Genomic DNA, 18619 nt, shown 5'->3' with positions numbered 1-18619 from the left:
GGCAGAGGGAAGGGCCACTGAGAGTGCCTGGGGCTCCGCTCAGGACTCACCGGCCAGCAGGAAGTGCTGGGCGTCCACCATGGGCTTCTTATCCCCGTCGGAGCTGCTGGTGCTGCTCCAGCTCCCCCAGCTGCCCCGGCTGGCACGCACGCTGCCAGAGGAGCTCCCACAGTCAGAGCTGGAATCGGAGCAGAACTTGTCCACACATTTCTTCTCAGGCTTCTGGTAGTAACCTTCTGGAGGAAGTGAGAGGAGTCATGTTTCCCTGAAACAACTGTCAACCTCATGCATTTCTAACAGAAAGAGAGAGGTGACAGGAGGAGTAGGGCCAGGTTCACCTTCAGCTACCTCTGCTCATCTAGCAAGAAAGGAGGAGTTCATGGAAACTAATGGTTGCACTTTGAGAAATAATAGGGGATGGGCCGTCTACTCTGCCTATGGCAGGAGCAATTAGGGGCTAAGAGGGCCAACACCAACTACATAAGCATGATCTAATAATGATTCTAGAATTAACAAATAACTTATATCAAGAAGACTGAGGCTACTCTATTGCACCAGAGATTCATAGGTGATTTTCCCCCTCTCTTTTAATAAGATATCCACTAAGAGTTTCAAAATATTGATACATGAATGGGAAGACTCTTCAGTAAGACCAAAAGCAACACACGTGTCAAGGGAATGAAAAAGAGAGGGTGGAGATAGAAACCAGCTAAGTGTGCTGGCCTGTGTCGGGACATGGGGCATGTGTCTGGAGAAAGTGGGTGTTGGTTGGGAGGGTTGCAACCCCCACCACCCCATACCCCACAGGTACTGCCCTAGCCCCCACTATCCGGTACCAGACCCTGGACTCAGCACTGGGTGTCCCTCTACCTACCACTCCCAGGGACACTGCCCAGCAGGCCTTGGGTGGGGCAGCAGCCTGGCTCTGCAGAACTGCTGGACTCAGGTACGGGGGTAGCACTATCTCACTTGGCTACTCCCCCCTTTCACCAAAGGGGACCTTTCTGCAGCAAGCAAGCATCATTCCTTCAGCAATATGCCTGAGGATAGTTACGACTGGCCAGACTGGGGGGCTGGGGGGCAGCACTAGAGGCCTACTGAGACTCAACCAAATCTTAGTTTTCTGGTCTCACCCTGAAAGCTTTCCACTGGGGCTTTAGTTATTAGCTAAGTTGCCTGTAGAGATAAAATCACTGAGGTGTCATTTCTCTTATTAGATACTTCGTTGAGGAAACAAAAATTCCCACAGAAGCACCATTTGTAGCTCAGTATCATTACATACCTGCCTCTCTCTGGGCAGCAGGTAAACTGCTTGCAATTTCGGCATCTGCTTTACAAACCTCCCTAGTGCTTTCCTGTATACACCAGCTTCTTACATTGATGTCACTGCTCAGCTCAGACCTCTCAAAGTCACTGCACACAAGCTTTAGATCACTCTGTTCAGGAGGCCTGGAAAAGACACACACACAAAAAAAACCACATCTGTATTTTATCATGTACACATGCAGACTTCCTTTCCATGACACTTATTAGAGGTGAAAATATGAATCTGGGACAATAGGAGTCCTCCTCTCTTTGGGTCTGGTGGAAGAGTATGATGAGCAGAAAGGGATACCAATAAGAAAAACATTTTGTCAGGGAAATTAAGTGTCTCAAAGAAGCAAGGTTTCCAAGGCAGAGTGCCAAACTGCCTGGGTTCGAATTCTGGATCTGCCCCTTACCAGCTTGTCAAACCACATACTGTCTGGGTACCTCACTTCCTGCAGCTGTAAGAACCTACCTTCTGCAGGACTGAAGCAAGGGTGACCTGAGGGGTAACTATTCTGTTTCATTATTATGACCCCAGATAGCACAGGTGGGTCAGTGGCTGAACAGCGAACAGCAGAGGCCTGCCTGTGCCCCGTGGTTTTCTCTAGTTCCTGCTTCACAAATGCCCCTGCCTCTCATAAGCAGAATGAAGGTCTCCACATGGAGGGATGGCTTATGCTTTTCCCCTAAAAACTACCAAATCTGTTAGCATTTTATGAAGGAAAGATACAAAATGGTCACTTTAAGGTATTTTTAACAAAATAAAAACATAATGGGAAAATGTTAATTTTACAAATGTATTTTAATCTTAAGATATAAACATTTACACTCTCATATTATCGGTATCTAATATCACCGAAATAAGTTTAAATGTGAATAGCCAAATGCAAAATTATAAAGTGAAAAATAGATCAAAATATTAGAGATAGTAAGAATTACACACCTTGAGACTGGAACAACACCCCTTTTCTTGTTCTTTCTACATGTTCGATTTTTACTCCAATTTAAATTTTGTAAATTTCCTTCTCTTTTCTCCTGAAGCTTTTTCTTCCTATAAGGATCTTCTTGCTAAAGAAGAGAAAGTAAATGTTTAATGGTTTAAACTAAATATGAATAAAAACATGTTTAAATGTTTGAAGACCAACTCCATCTGAATTCAGAATGTTCCATTGCTGTTGAAAACTGAGAAGTATGTTTCTCAGCCTCTAGTTTGTTTTCATTTCCCCTCTTGCTCTACTTCCCTCAAGCTCCACAGAAAAAGAAGAAAAAAGAATTGTTGCCTATAAAATTCCTAAGAGGCTAAAAAGGAAAAACATCTGCTAGCAATTTATGACCAGCTTGCTGTTAACTTTGCAGCAATAAATCCTCCAACCTTCACCTGTTAATTTGGTATGTGCAACTCACATAAATTACTGTACTATGAAGAAATATTAGGTAAAAACTCAACTTAGGATCAAGTTGTGTCTTTACGTTTTTGTTTATAGACGAACTTTAGGAGAACAGCCAAATCTCTATAGAATGCTCCAAACTAGTGTAAGCTTCTTGGGTAAATAGGCAAGAATATACCTGATGTTTTAAAAATGTGGTTCTGAAAAGCATCAGCATGAGATGCATAAACATTATATATATAAGTATTAAATAAGTATAGTTTCCTCAATTGGAGCCTTTTCCTCTTTTCAATGTCAGGCATGGTCTATTAACAGACCCAAGGGGAGAGGGATTCCCTTTGCCCTTTCAAACTATGAAGTAGCTCAAGTCTTTAACATATTCTAATACTTATTATTCTTCTTCCTTCCACATGTTGCCCTCTTAAAACACAGACACTGTCAGTGGGTGGGCGGTGGTGGGAGCTCACACACTGAGACCCAAGGGCTTAAAAGACACAACTCTTCAGTGTGTTAGGTTCTTTCAGGAGGAAGATATATCTTCTCCAGGCACCTCACAGAGGCAAATTCCCTAGATCCCAAAGAGTCCCCTTCCTACTGACTGAAGGATTCACACTTCACGGAAAGCAAAGATTGGCTCATTTTACCTTCTCTTTCAGAAGGCTGGCCCAGCAATCAGAGTAGGAATTGTGAAGTTGAAACATACACTCAACTAACACGAATAACTTGGAAGGAGAAAAAGAAAAGGTTTTAGGTAACCTGCAATACCTACAAGTTCTATGTCTGAGATATTAGAACCCTTATGCATCTATTAAAGCAATGGGCACACCACAGTAAATAAAAACTAGAAGCGAAATGGGATTTGTAACTGCGTAGGCAGTGGGATTATATTTTTTATTTCTCCTTTATACACCTTTGTTTCCCCCCAATAAGTATGTATTAACCTTTTTCTGATTCTGAAGGTATTTTAAAAACCTGACAAGTTAAGCATACAAAGCCCTATTGTACAGGACCTTATGCTAATTGCTTAAGTTTGAAGCTAAACTGAAGGATATGCAGACTCGGGATTTAATGTTAAACAGACATGCACCACATTTCTTCATGTATTGTTCCTTTGTGTATTTCTAACTTGGTGGGGAGGTTTCCCACCCCCGTCCACTCAGCGGCCAGCAAAGGCTTGTCGACACAGCAAGTACTTGAGCCTATCCATCCCTCCAGGGTCAGGTACAAATAAAAAATCAGTCTCTCAGTGGGGTCTGAGAAAGCGTGAGCTGGTAAGCAGTCACTGATACTTGGCTGCCTTTCTCAAATCCATCTGGTTGGAACTGTCATCCTGTGCAAGAGAAAGGGTGAGTACATTCAGGACTACTGAGAGGCAGGACTCGGTGACCAGAAGCATCAAAGAGTTCTCCGTGAGTATGACAAAGAAAAGGGGAATGCAGGACAAGCTAGATTCAGAGGCGTGAGACGTATCCCAGAAAGAGTGGCAGGGAGCACCTTCTGAAGCACTGGGCAGTGAGGAGGGATGTGGCTGAGAGAGAACAGGCCTGCAATGGAGACAGCAGGTAGAACAGGGAGGGAAAGCAAGCCAGAGCACACAGCAACAGACTTGTCAAGAAATCCGAGGAAGAGCAAAGTACCACCTGGCTGCTTTCTGGTACAGAGGATCCCAGAGAGAGAAGGACAGGACTAACCAGGAAACTGAAGAGTCACATGGAGCTGCATTTAGGAGTATATCTCGGAGGCTAAACTGCCTAGTTTCAATCTCGTGCCTTGATTACTGGCTGTGTAAACTTGGGCAAGTTACTTAGCCTCTCTGCCTCAGTTTCCCGAGTCATCCTCAAAGCATGTGTGGACTAAATTACCTAGCATCTCATAAGCCATTTAAATGAGACTTAGTTATCGTCATCATTATTACTGAGTTATTTGGAGGTTTTTTTGGTGGGTTTTTTTTTTTTTTTTTGGAGACAGGGTCTTGCTCTGTTGCTCAGGCTAGAGTGCAGTGAGGCAATCATTGTTCACTGCTGCCTCAACCTCCCAGGCTCAAGCAACCGCCTACCTCAGCCTCCTGAGTAGCTGACACTACAGGTAAGTGCCACCATGCCCAGCTATTTTTTTTTTTATTTTCTGCAGAGATGGGGTCTTACTGTGTTGCCCAGACTGGTCTTGAACTCCTGGGCTCAAGAGATTCTCCTGCATCAGCTGAACTATTTGAACTAGTTACGTTTGCTGATCTCTCTGATAGAGGTGATGATTTCACAGATGGCAGTGTGGAGAAAGATTTCCTAAGCTTTACTAAAAGCAAAGGAAAAAATCAAAGAAGAGAAATCACAAACTTACTGCAAAAGTCATTCTTAAAGCCACTGTGTATAAGTAAAATCAAATAAGCAATAACTAAGTTTGCTTAGTTTTTTAGCAAACTAAGAAAAAACTCTGATACACAATATTTGATAGAGTTGATATCTTTAACACAGAAAGTGCTCTTACAGAGAATAAAACATTCAAAAGAAAAATGGGCAAAGGACATGAAATATAAATTCATGAAATACAAAAGCAAAAAAAAAAAAACCACGAAGAGCTCGTCTAAAATATTCCATCATAAAATAATGTTTTTAGAAAAGGTGAATTATAGACTACCTTGTGTCTCCTCTTTCCATTTTGGTTTTAGAAAACACAAATGTGTTTATGATGCATAAGCACTAGGAAATGGCTGGGGAAGCAGGATCCCGTTCACTGTGTCTGCCTCTGAAGTGTGGAAGCAGAACTAGGTTAGACATTTACCTCTACATTTCCAGAACTTCTTTTCAGTGGTAGCATTTTGGATGGATAGTTTTTTTGTGTTTTTCAGCCTTCTACAAAAAATGAAGGAAAATGCTCACCTTTCCCTAGTAAGAAAACCAAAACACAACTGCTCACCTATCACACTGACTAAGATTTTGCAAACGATTTTTGCCGTACAGAGGAGAATGAAAGTAGCATTCTCAGACATGACATGTGAACAAATTGTTACCAACTTTCTGGAAAGCAATCTGTCAGCACACATAGGAGCTTTACACAGTTGATCCCTGTATTAGTTCGTTTTCACGCTGCTGATAAAGACATACCTAAGACTGGGCAATTTACAAAAGAAAGAGGTTTACTGGACTCACAGTTCCATGTGGCTAGGGAGGCCTCACAATCATGGCAGAAGGTGAAAGGCAGGTCTCACATGGCAGCAGACAAGAGAAGGGAGCTTGTGCAGGGAAACTTCCGTTTTTAAAACCATCAGATCTCGTGAGACTTACTATCATGAGAACAGCACAGGAAAATCCCACTCCCATAATTCAACCACCTCCCATAGGGTTCCTCCCATGACATGTGGGAATTGTAGAAGTTATAATTCAAGATGAGATTTGGGTAGGGACACAGACAAACCATATCAATACCCTTTCATTCTATTTTTTGACATCTATAACAAAGACTTACCAGGTACACAGGTAAGAGGAACAAAATTGTTCATCACAGACTTATTTATGAAAGTAAAAAGTTGGAAACAATCTTAATGTCCAACTGCAGGAGAATGGTTTAAATTATGGCACAGTTAAATGATGAAATGTTATGTAAACACTGAAAACAAAGCTCCCCATTTAATTTTTATAGAAAATTTAGTTATAATCTTATGGCAAAGCTACAGACAATAATAATTATCTTAACTATTTTAAGATAATAGTTTTTAAAAATCTGCATAGAAAAGAATACAAAAATGTTAAAAGTGGTTTATTCTGGATAGATCTTTTTCTACCTTATTCTTTATGCTTCTATAATAATCATGAATTACTTTTCTAAGGGAAAAAAGCCTGCTTAAAAGAAAATAAAAAGCCAAAGCTAGGGTTAAAATTTAGTTTGTGGATTCCAAACCTGGGCTTCAACCTTCCTTGCCAATAAATCCAGAGGAATGTTCCACGTGTATTATATAGACAGATTTATACAATTTTGTAAGCTGCAAAATTAGGCTCTAAGAATGTGCAAGAAAAACAAACACTGGGCACTGCACTTGAGAATGTACTTATTGAGAATGATTTTCGCCAAATGAACAATGAAATGGAAAGTATTAATACACTCACAGGATTTTAAAGAACAGCTCTACAAAACAAGGAGTGAGTCACAGAGACAGGAAAGAAATGAGAAACCACTGCCCGCAAATCTGCACCAGAGAATCCACCTTGGTTGACTTGGTTGGGGACAACCTTGGGCCACAAAGTACAGCCTATGCCATCCACATCCCTCAGATGGGCCTGTCTCCTGTGAACCGAATGCCACCATTAGATGCAGATGTCTGTCCTACACAGGTTTACAGACCAAACAAGGAGGGAGGGTCTTATACAACCACTGAGACCGACAGCAAGAACCGCCTTGAGCTCTAGGGACAGAGGTAAACGGCAAGACCCATGCCCTCAGGGATCTAATGGTAAAGACACACAGAAGAAAATAACTTGAAGAAATTAAGAAAACTGCCATAACCAAGGGCACAACTAAGCCTGGCACAGAGAGCCAGGAAGACTTCAGTACTGGGAGGAGAGTTTGAAATAGGCGATGGCACCCACGCATGTGGCAGGTGGAGGCCAGTGGCAGCACCATTATTCCTTAGGGCCATCTTAGGTTGAAGGGACCTTGGGATAATCCATTCCAGCCTCTCCTCCCAGCACACAACGCTATGTATCTGCTGGAGTCAGTGCATGGCAGCATCAGTTTCTACTTCATTGCAGGGCAACAGGTAAGACTCCAAAGCCCATATCAAAAGATGTTAAGTTCAACTCCTAACTTCATTCATTCCCACCTATCCCAAATTCAATGACTATTTCTGCTCCTGCAAATGTGCCCTATCCTCACCTTTAGGCCTAGCTTTTTGTATACTTGCTATACCTGCACCCTCAGCCAGTCTGCAAATTCAACACTGCCTCCTCCCCAAAGTTTGAACTCAAGGCCCTCGTCTTTTCTCTGTGCACACCTCACAGACTCCATGTCCAACCACCACATGGGTAACGCCCAAACCTCAAGCTCCAGGCCTAACTTGTTGCCGAAGCTCTAGTTCCCACCTCCCACTGTCTACTACACATCTCTCTTCAATGTTCAGCCATCCCTCTCTGTTGGTAGGAATCATTATTATACCTATCACTTTGAGACTTACTGCTTGTCAATACTTTGTAAGTGCTGCCATTCTAAGGCAATTCTCATATTAGCCCATTTAATCTGCACAACTCTTTGAGGTAGGTATACAATTATCATCCTTATTTTGCAGAAGGAGAAAAATGCAATGTTAAATAACTAACCGAATATTACAGAATGAATACATGATGATGCAGATTCAAACCCAGAAGAAGCCTGGCTGTAAAGTGCACGCTCTTAACATGATAACAGCATTGCTTTGACAGACATAAAAATGAGCTCATCACCTCCATCAGAATTCCCCATTCTAGTCACCCAGGCTTGGAACCTTGGAGCTATCTTTTGTAAATGGCCATGTGAAAAAATGACTCCTCTCCTGTATGCATTTAGTGCTAAGAAGTCCTGATGGTTTTCTCTTCTAAAATGTCTCTTATCTACTTTCCTATCCTTTACTCCTGCTCAAATGTAAGCCTTGATTACATCATATCTCCCCGCAGAGTAACAGCCTCTTTGTTAGGAAAGAGCTGGTATCCATTTCTTCCCTCTCCAATTGCCAAAACATTGAGAATGATCTTCCAATAATGTCTTATATTCACATTCATTCAAGCATTTATTCAACTACACTAGTTCTACGTAACAGGCATCCTGACAGTCTTTATAAAACTGAATTGAACAACATCCAATTATTACCTTCAGGAAGATCACAGTCCACAGGTTGCTTTCAATTTGTTAACCACTGTCCACCCCGCCGCCCCCCACCAACTCAGAAACCTTCAATAGCTCCCCAAAATCTGCAGAAAGGTGCCAAAGCAGCAATCGTCAGGCCAAATCCTCCAAAACTTTTTGTTTGGACAAATATGCTTTTAACAAATTTGATTCTGAAATTCCTTAGCAGGCAACAATTCAGTTCTCTATGGATACCACCACCTTCCTATTGCTTTCACTTAGCCTATGTCACCATTTGTGCTTCCCATCAAGACCTAGGGAAGAAAGTCTGAACTTTCAATCAGCATTCAATGGCCTTCCGACCTAGGAGGACTCTGACCCCTCCCTCTCATTACTTCCCCAAAGGTAGCTTGTTCCAAGTCAGACGGCTCCCTAACTGCACCCAATTATGCCTCAATGGTTCCTCTACCTGCAGGACTCAGTGCTGCCCACTGCCCATCTTCCCTTCTCTGTTCTTCCACATGCTACCTGCACAAGTTTCCACCTCCTCTGGGAGCTTTCCACGGCACCCTGGCCTACACAGACTTTTCAATCTCTGAAGTCCCCTCTACTATGAATCTTGGTGTTTGGTTACACAGAAACCTCTTGTCTTTCCAAACAGACTGTAAATTCGTAGTTTGGACTGCTTGGAACATACTTATTTTGTATCATTTCTACTTTATTTGAATCAAAAAACTCATGTTTGTTATAAAGTTTTAATAAAAGAGAAGAAAATAAAGAAGGAAAAAGAAATAATCCAAAATCCCACCACTCAGAAATAACTAGGGTCTCCCATTAATTACTTTGCAAACCTCATTTGTGAGTATTTTTCTATGAGCCTACACACATGAAAGAATGGCAGTACAGATGATGGGAATAATTTATAACACTAGGAATATATATAATTTTTAACTAAAAATGTAAGGGTCAATTTTATATAAATTTAACGTAAGAAAAATAAACCAAAGTAGAACCAAGGGAACTGTCAAGTTTCAAATAATTATTTCTTCAATACATGCAATATTAATTCCTTAAGGATCTCTCTAAGGTTAAGAAAAAGACTGTAAAAATATTTTCTTAAGTTATCACCCTTTTAAACTACACGTTTCATGTTTTCATAGTACTGGCTCTCTACTGAGAAAGATTAAAATTAAAATTTATTTTCACCTACCTCTCAATCCCACCTCCTGGTTTTTGCAGATTATATTACTATTTTTACTTGGTTAAAATTTCAATTTTCCAATCTGTTCTGTGGTTATAATTGCCAAATTTTTAGTCTTCATTCTGGATATAAAATGGATTGAAACCTCAACAAGAGACCTTTATTATGCCTTCTTCCATCTGCGTATTTATTTGAACTTCTATCTTGCTTGGCTAAATTTCATTAACTTGATTTTACAAGAACGGCTTATGATTTCATTTGTATTTAAGGATGTCTGCCTGTTGCCTTTGTACTTGAGTATTAACTTGGCTGGATGCAATATTCTTTGTTTACATTTCCATTCTCTCAATGATACTGCTCCACTGTTTCCTGGTGTTAGATGTTCCTATTGAAAAGTCTGAGGCAAGCTTAAGTTTGTACTTCTTGATTTTTCTGTCTATGCACAACTCTTTATATTTGAAGCTCAATTAATTTAACTAAGTGCCTATTCCCATTATGATGTATCAATTTTTCCTGTTGTACACATTGTGCCCTTTTGATCTGCAAAGTTAGTTCTTCCCTCATATCAGGAAAATTTTCTTCTATTATATCATGAATCATTTTCTCATCTTTTAGACAGAAGACAGTAATAGATATGAGGACAAAGACAGACAAAAAGCAATACAACTCAGCAAGAGTATGCCCTAAAATATAGATGTTCAGTAATAACTGGATAGAAGGAATATGTTAGTCAAGTTCTACTCTGCCATTGTTACCTAGGAATGACCCATTTGCTTAAGAACAGATTCTCTTCAGAGTAAAAGCTATCTGGTTTCTCCAAAAATTACTGTAGTAACATCTATATAATTAGAAGGTAAATAAAATTCTCTGAACACACACACATCAAAGTCACCAGTTATTAATATGGATTCAAATGCAGTGAAACATATGAAATATACATATTCACTTAATACACAGTCCTAAAAATGGATTTTGTTTTTAATAGGCAAGAAAAAAAATACAGACCTCTACGAAAGGTATGTCCTGTTTCTCAGAAAACATGTCTTCTCTAGATGTTTTGTGAATCTTCTTTTCTGAAGAAGGCTTTGTGTCCACCTTCTTCAAAGTTTCACAATGATCTACTTCATTCTTGACAGGTACTTGCTGGTTATTCCCTTTAATAAACAAAAACAATTCAATTTCTAGCTAATAGTTTCCACTCACATTCCCCATCTTCTTTCCTACACCAAACATCTAATTTGACTTCATGAGAGTTAAATTAAATTTAGCATTGTTTTTAACATCCATGATGCTCTAGAAATTTATTTTGTTCATAGATGAAAGTATATTTATATTAAGAGTTCTACAAAAAGTCCTTAAAAGAGGTCAAGGGAAAAAGGTGGGGGGGACACCAATATTCACAGCATCATTATTCATAATAACCAGAAGGTGGGAAAATGCCAAGTGTCCATTGACGGATAAATGGATAAACAAAATATGGTATATACATACAACAGAATACCATTCAGCGTGACTCATTGCACAACAATGTGAAATACTTAAAACTACTGAACTGTACGGTTAAGATGGTCAAGATGTTTTTTTCAAAAAAGGAATGAAAGTCTGGCACATGCTACAACATGGATGAACCTTGAAGACGTCATGCTAAGTGAACTTAGCCAGATATGAAAGGACAAATGTTTTATGATTCCACCCATGAGGGAGCTAGAGTAATCAAATTCATAGAGACAGAAAGTAGACTGGTGGTTACCAGGGGCTGGGGAAAGGAGATAATGGGTATTTATTATGTAATGGGTGCAGATTTACTGTCTGAGATTATTAAAACTTCTGGAAATGGAAAAGGATATGGACAGTGGTGATGGTTGCACAACTATGTGAATATACTTAATGCCACTGCATTTGATAATTTAAAATGTTTAAAATAAGTTTTCTGTGATGTATATTTTATATATACATGTTTTTAAGCTGGCAAAAAGGGAGAGAAGGATAAAGACTTGGATTCTGGTCACGACAGCCACTAATTAGTTTTACAGTCAAAGTTAAGTCTCTTAAGCTGCCTGTGCCTTAGTTTTCTTATTTATAAAATGAACACAACCCCAGCTTCCTTGCCTCTCGTTTGACAGTTATAAAGATGAAAACAGAACAGATACAAACGTAAAGCATCCCCACCAAAGGACACATGACTGTTTCATGGAAGGTCCTCCCTGCTACAGTGAATGCCCGCCCTGCCCCTGTGGAGCAGCGAATCGGCAGAGGAGCCAACAGCTGATTAATCAGATGGCAAAAGTGGGTGCTGGGAGGAACCTTTTCTGAAAATATGTTTTCTTCCATTTTTCTTTTAAGTGATTACATAAGTATACTTCTTCTATCTCTTATCCCACAATAAAGGCAAATGAACTTCAACCCCACAATAACCGGCCTGTTTTCTAATTTGAAACGATGTATTTCAGTACCTTCTTCTTTTTTCTTGAACTAAGAATCCCTAACAATACCTCTGAAATTTGAGAAGTCTAGACAACCATAGGGCAGAGCAAATATTTCCCAGCAAAGCAGACTGCAGGCTCTAGTAGGATGGACACCTAACCAGATTACCAGCAGAGGCTCCAATCCAGCTGTTCTGTGGGACTTGAGGCAGGGCAGGTCTCTCACCCACAGAAGGAAAGGAGCAGTCAAGTCCCCTCTGATTCTGAAATTCTGAGGCTACAAATTAAACTCACTCAAAGCAAGATACATAAAGTTTTCAAATAACACTTACCAGGTAAACATACTTTTATTTGGTTAACAGAAAATTATATAAATATTATGTAACCATAAAAATGCCACGCAAGCAAATGGCACATACCTTGTAAAGTAATGCAGGCTTTTACGGTTTAAGTACAACCAGGACATATTAGGTCTTATACTTTCAGAAAAAGGGGCTCTATCCCAAAATTAAGGTTATATTCTCCAAATGTCACAAAATGAATACAGAAAATAATCCTTTGGCCAGATTCATTACATAAATAAAATAAAGCATCATGGCATGTTTTTAATGCTTTTGGCTGTGATGGAAATACAATGGCCAAAGTCATATCCAGAGGCAAAGCTGATCACTATCAACTGCTTCCTTTAATAACCGGGAATAACTTAGAATTAGTGAAGATCTGAATCAAAGGCTACTAATGCTATTTCCCAGGAATTTCTGTCTCTATAGGACAGTCAACTATTTGCCTAGAGGGTTTAGATCAACTTCATTTAGAGGACTGCTGGGACACAACTTTCAGATCCCTTTCAAACCTGTGCATTTCCAAACCAACAGCATCTAACAGCAGCCCTGTGGAATCATCATTACCCTCCATTTCCTACCTTGTCAAAATTAAAAGTCATTCTTTAGCACAGATCACTTTTGAAATTTAACTCCTTCTAAAACACAAACTGGCGGTTAGATATCCACAAAGGAAAACATCAAGCACTGTGAAACAGTAAAGCAGACAGCCAAAAGCAAGGCAGACAGGGTAGACAGGGTCCGTACCAGAAAAAGAAAGCATAAGAATATCCCTTTGGATTCTGGAAGCCATAAGTATGAAATACAATACAGATATTTGCCTCAAAAAAATAGGTGCCATTACTCTCCTGGTGTCCTAATTTGTGAGAAAATGGATTTCCTTAAGTTTTCTTCAGGCCAAGAATATAGTACTAAAAGTATTAGTCATCAAAGGATCCAAATTTAATAGCCAGTACAAAACCATCCCCAAAAAGTAATAATGTGCAGACTTTTAGAAAATTAGTAATGCCTTCTATGGGGCCAAGAATCAGGACAAACAATAAAATGAATGTTAACAACAAGTTCTGCAGTGACTCTGAGAAATTCTAACATGAAAGCATTCAAGAATATGGGATACCAAATACATACGTCATTTACAAATGGGGTCAATCCATGCAATATGGTTTGGTTCTGTGTCCCCACCCAAATCTCATGTCAAATTGTAATCCTCAATGTTGGAGGAGAGGCCTGGTGGGAGGTGACTGGATCATGGGGGCAGCCTTCTCCCTGGCTGTTCTCATGATAGTGAGAGAGTTCTCACGAGATTTAGTTGTTTAAAAGTGTGTAGCACTTCCCCCTTCACTCTCTCTTCCTCCTGTTCCCACCACGCAAGACGTGCTTGCTTCCCCTTTACCCCTCCACCATAACTGTGTTTCCTGAGGTCTCCCCAGAAGCAGAAGCCTGTACAGCCCACAGAACTGTGAGCCAATTAAACCTCTTTATAAATTATCCAGTCTCTGGTATTTCTTTATGGCAGTGAAAAACAGCCTAATACACCAAGTCATCCTATTAAGTGTGCAACTTCCCCATGACCTCACTGAGTAGAAGTGTTTGTACCACAGTTAAAAATCAAAAACAAAAGGAAAGAACATTAATAATAATAAAGGGGGCAGGAGAAGACGTTGGGAGGTGCATAGGTTAATGCCCTTCACGGTGGTAATGGTTTCACGATGTACACTTATTCCCAAACTCATCAAGACGCATACATTAAGTATGTACAGCTTTATAGGTCAGTAATTCCTTTTAAAAGTGGTTAAAAAACAGAAACAAATGGAAGAACAAGAAACAAGTGATCTCCTCAGTAACCTGCTTAAAGTTGTACTGTCTCAAATCTAATCACAATCACGTGGTCTGTTTTGAATAAACCATTAAATCTTCAAGTTAATAGTATCTGTAAGTAAATAGGAACATTTTTGGAATTTCTGCAAATACCAATAATTTCAGAAAGGTGAGGAATCTAATTCAGTGAAAACTTTCAGGTACTGTTAAGCTCAAGGCTTCAGCTATTATCAAATTTAATTATACCTTTACATTATTACAGGTAGAAACCCGTGAAATAATTTGCTCACTATTTCTCCTTGGTAGTGCTGCGGCCAACCATAGCTTGTCTTTAGCCATAATTCTAAATCTACATTATTTTGATCAGACAGTGAAAATGGTTACAAACATTTAAAAAGAGCTATATTCACAAGATCATTTACATTACACATAAAGCCCCACTCTTGTCAGATGACCAAGAGGTTCTGGAACGTGTAATGAATGTTTGACAAGTTTAACTGTTTGATAGTTGTTTGACAAGTTGATGCCAAAAAACAAGTGTAGAAAAACAGAGCCCTAAAGAATGTCAGCAGACTTTATTTCTATTGAGAATTTTAATTAATTATTTACTACAGGCCTCTCCGAAGCAGGCAGGGGAAATGGAGTAGAAAAGGGATAGACACATTTTTTTTTTCATTTTTTGTTTTTGCTTTTATTTTTGAGACAGGGTCTCACTCATTGCCCAGGCTGGAGTGCGGTGGCACAATCATGGCTCACTGCAGCCTTGACCTCCTGAGTTCAAGTGATTCTCCCACCTCAGCCTCCCAAGTAGCTGGGACCACAGGCCCATGCTCATGTACCACCATGCCTGGCTACATTTGGCTACTATATATATACATATGCTTCTTTTGGTAGAGATGGGGTTTCACCAGGTTGCCCAGGCTGGCCTGGAACTCCTGGGCTCAAGTGATCTGCCCATCACGGCCTCCCAAATATGACACATTTTCTGTTACTTACAAAATATTCTGTTTCTCGATGGCAAGTATGTAGTCAAAGCCATTCATACATACCCTAGAACATTTTCTTCTCACACAATAAGCTACACCTGGGGGTTGGGGGGGTGGGGGGAAGCCTCAGAATAGGAGAAGGCAGATTATTCAGGTGCCTCCAGGAGTTCTGATAGGTTAGGAAAATCACTTAAGGTATTCTTAAGAGGTGGGACTGTCCCCACCTTTCCCTTTTTCCCTTTAAAGGCAATCTGATGACTAGAATGGTTTCTACAGACCATTTGTATACTTTGGGAGAAATGGCTAAAATGTGGCAAACACACTGAGTGAGTTCCCATTCTGCTGGAATCCTAACTGCCAGTCACATAGGAGACAACATGACTGGCACTTAGGATTCTCAGCTATCAGGCAGGTTGAGCCCAGCTCAAAGACCAAGCTGTTTTCTTCAGATTCTAGAAAAGATCTTACAATGGAAACAGCACACATTTCACAAAGTAAGATACTTTTCAAAACTAGCAAAGAACTAATGCTCAAAGCTGGAAGTAAAAACTTAAAGGTTCTTATATATATGGTTTTCTCATTCTCAAGCATTCTTTGCACTTGTGACTTACCTGTCAATTATACACGTTTATCATTTGCCAAGTTATTGCAATGCTTTCCTCTGAAATTCAACAGAGCCCCAAACCCTTAATATTACTAAAAAAACTCCAAACCCTCCCTTCGGATTATAATTATCTTTCCCTAGATTTTTCAGTCCTTTCTTATTTTTAATATTTTAAATTCTTGAACAATTTTAAATTGTACATGGATAGCAGGCAATTTATTCACTTTTTAACATCTCGGATATTTTCCTAGGACAGTGCTGTGAACATAAAACAGTCAGAACAAAATGCATGTCCGTGTACAAACTTCCCTGGGAGGAATCTCCTGCTAACATATAACTTCTGTAGACACGTACAGGACTGTGAATTAGCACCTCTGAATTTGCTGGTCTGAACATGGTGGAAAGCAAAAGTTCTTTCCTCAGCTCTTACTTGATATGATCAACAATCACTCTGGTACCACTTAACATGCTGCTGATCCAGCCAAACAGTATTTTTAAATTCTGGCAGTGAAAGATTTGTTGTCATTTAAAACATTATAAGCATACTAGTAGTCTGTACAGGAAGGAAAGATTCTGGGCAGGTTTACCATCTACAATGAAACAGGCAAACTCTATGTTTCCAGACTCCCATATTAAATTTAGTCATGCTTATTAAAGTGTTATTACCTGCTCATCTTGGCTCAGCTATTGGCATTGAATGTCAAGTACTGGACAGGAGGATCCTAAAGAAGAATTCAAATCCTCTGACCTACTGTGACACTACATTTCTCATCCATGCCTTTATATTTCAACTGCTTTAAAGTATTAAGATATAGAAGGTCCCTCCCATCCGTCTACCACACTGCCACGGGCATTGCATCTTGCAGGCACATATCTCTTGTGGGCACAAGGGATCACAGAAGCACTTCTGGAGGGAGGATTCCCTCAACTCTAATTTCAAGTGAGTGCAAAGTCATCCTATGTCAAATACTGTGCTCAAGCCTAAAAGACTCACATAACAGGGGAAATGTCCAACAGGGCTCACTCCATAATTCACCTTTTCACAAATGTTTTGTATTCTAGACCCCAGAGAGTGTCTGGGAGAGAAACAGAATAAGACACCCAATCACCCCATCATAATACATCCACAGACAAGGTATGCCATGGTTTGATTTGAAGATCTGGGTGAACTGCATTACCAGGGGGCATACTCACACGCCAGGTGGAGGAGACAGGGCACAGTGTCCACCCTGCAGACATAAGTCCACTTCAGGCGTGTGCACCACTGCCAGGGGAAACGGTACAAACGGTTGGACTAAATGCACCAAGAATGCATGTGTGCAGCTGCCTAGACCACGTTCCCCTCAGAGGACTCCAACTTTCTTTTAAATTAGGAATGTCCTTATACAGAACATTTAAAATTCAGTTGAGGATTTTCACCAAATGCATAAAAGCTCATCAGAAGTAGTCAATCCATAACATTTCTGTACCTCTTCTCCAATATCAAGAAGTGAAAAAGATGAAGTTATATTTAGATGCTTCAAATAAGACAAAAGGTGACTGAGTTTTCCAGATTAAAAATTGTCAAAAATCTGACCATAGGCTGGGAGCAGTGGCTCACGCTTGTAATCCCAGCATTTAGGAGGCCAAGGCAGGCAGATTGCTCGAGCTCAGCCTGGCTAACACGGTGAAACCCCATCTCTACAAAACAGTACAAAAATTAGTTGGGCATGATGGCATGTGCCCGTAGTCCCAGCTACTCGGGAGGCTGGGATGGGAAAATGGCTTGAGCCCGGGAGGTGGAGGTTGCAGTGAGCCAAGATTGCGCCACTGCAGTCCAACCTGGGTGATAGAGCCAGACCTTATTTCAAACAAAATAAAACAAATCTGACTATAACAGGTACAGAAACACGTATATTAAAATGGTCAGGGTGGACAAAAAAAGAAAATAATAAGCACAGGCCCTTATGCTAGAGGCCAAAGGGATCTATTAAAGGATAATGACAATTCCCAATGGAGGTCATCCTCCTAGTCTACTTTGGCTTGTATTTTCCTTAACTGTTTTTGGTACATGAGAACATCTGTCTTCTTTTAACCAAGGAATACAATTAGAGAAGAACCAGGGCCAGGCAACCTGAGATGGTGGCAGCTGTTAAATAAAATAGCTGAAGTTTTGTTCAGTCAGAAACATTTCATGGGCTGATTAATTTTTACAGATAGTCTGAAAATCTGAGTTAAAAAAAATAATTTAGGCCAGGTTCGGTGGCTCACGCCTATAATCCCAGCACTTCTGGAGGCCGAAGGGGTGGATCACTTGAGGTCAGAGTCTGAGCCCAGCCTGGCCAACATGGTGAAACTTCATCTCTACTAAAATTACAAAAATTAGCCAGGTGTGGTGGCACACACCTGTAATCCCAGCTACTCAAGAGACTGAGGCAAGAGAATCACTTGAACCCAGGAGGTGGAGGTTACAGTAAGCCAAGATCACACCACTGCACTCTAGCCTGGACGACAGAGCAAGACTCCATCTCAAATAAATAAATAAATAAAATTAGAAAAAGGTGTCCATGTCATCCCAACAAGAAAATATGATATTCATAGTCTTCTAAACTTAGGTACTAAAATTTAAACCTCTTAGTCACAATATTTTAAAAGCTTGATGTCTTGTCTTGAACTTTTCATTTTGTCTTTTTTCAACAGTTAAACCTTTGCTAAAACTCAGCATCCACAATTAAAACTAACGGTCACAGGTGAGAACAATTC

At 40.1% G+C, this 18619-nt stretch overlaps 1 protein-coding gene across 7 annotated transcripts in view; it reads right to left on the bottom strand.

Annotated features, from left to right (window-relative positions):
- The window catches only part of TMEM131L (transmembrane 131 like), a 170212-nt gene that overhangs the window by 13560 nt on the left and 138033 nt on the right, over positions 1-18619 (bottom strand). For 5 of the 7 annotated variants that reach the window (XM_031010351.3, XM_031010352.3, XM_055385150.2 and 2 more), the window contains exons 26-29: positions 10711-10859; positions 2252-2376; positions 1283-1449; positions 51-236 (exon numbers count right to left, since the gene is read on the bottom strand). In XM_031010351.3, the coding sequence (XP_030866211.3) occupies positions 51-236; positions 1283-1449; positions 2252-2376; positions 10711-10859 (627 nt within the window). The remainder of the gene's footprint in view (positions 1-50; positions 237-1282; positions 1450-2251; positions 2377-10710; positions 10860-18619) is intronic. The other 2 variants (XM_055385145.2, XM_055385147.2) reach the window with 1 other exon arrangement.

Source organism: Gorilla gorilla, chromosome 3, assembly GCF_029281585.2.
Source record: "Gorilla gorilla gorilla isolate KB3781 chromosome 3, NHGRI_mGorGor1-v2.1_pri, whole genome shotgun sequence".
NCBI lineage: Eukaryota > Metazoa > Chordata > Mammalia > Primates > Hominidae > Gorilla > Gorilla gorilla.
Note: the sequence above shows the minus strand (reverse complement) of the source record. Positions and strands in the feature narration are given on the sequence as shown.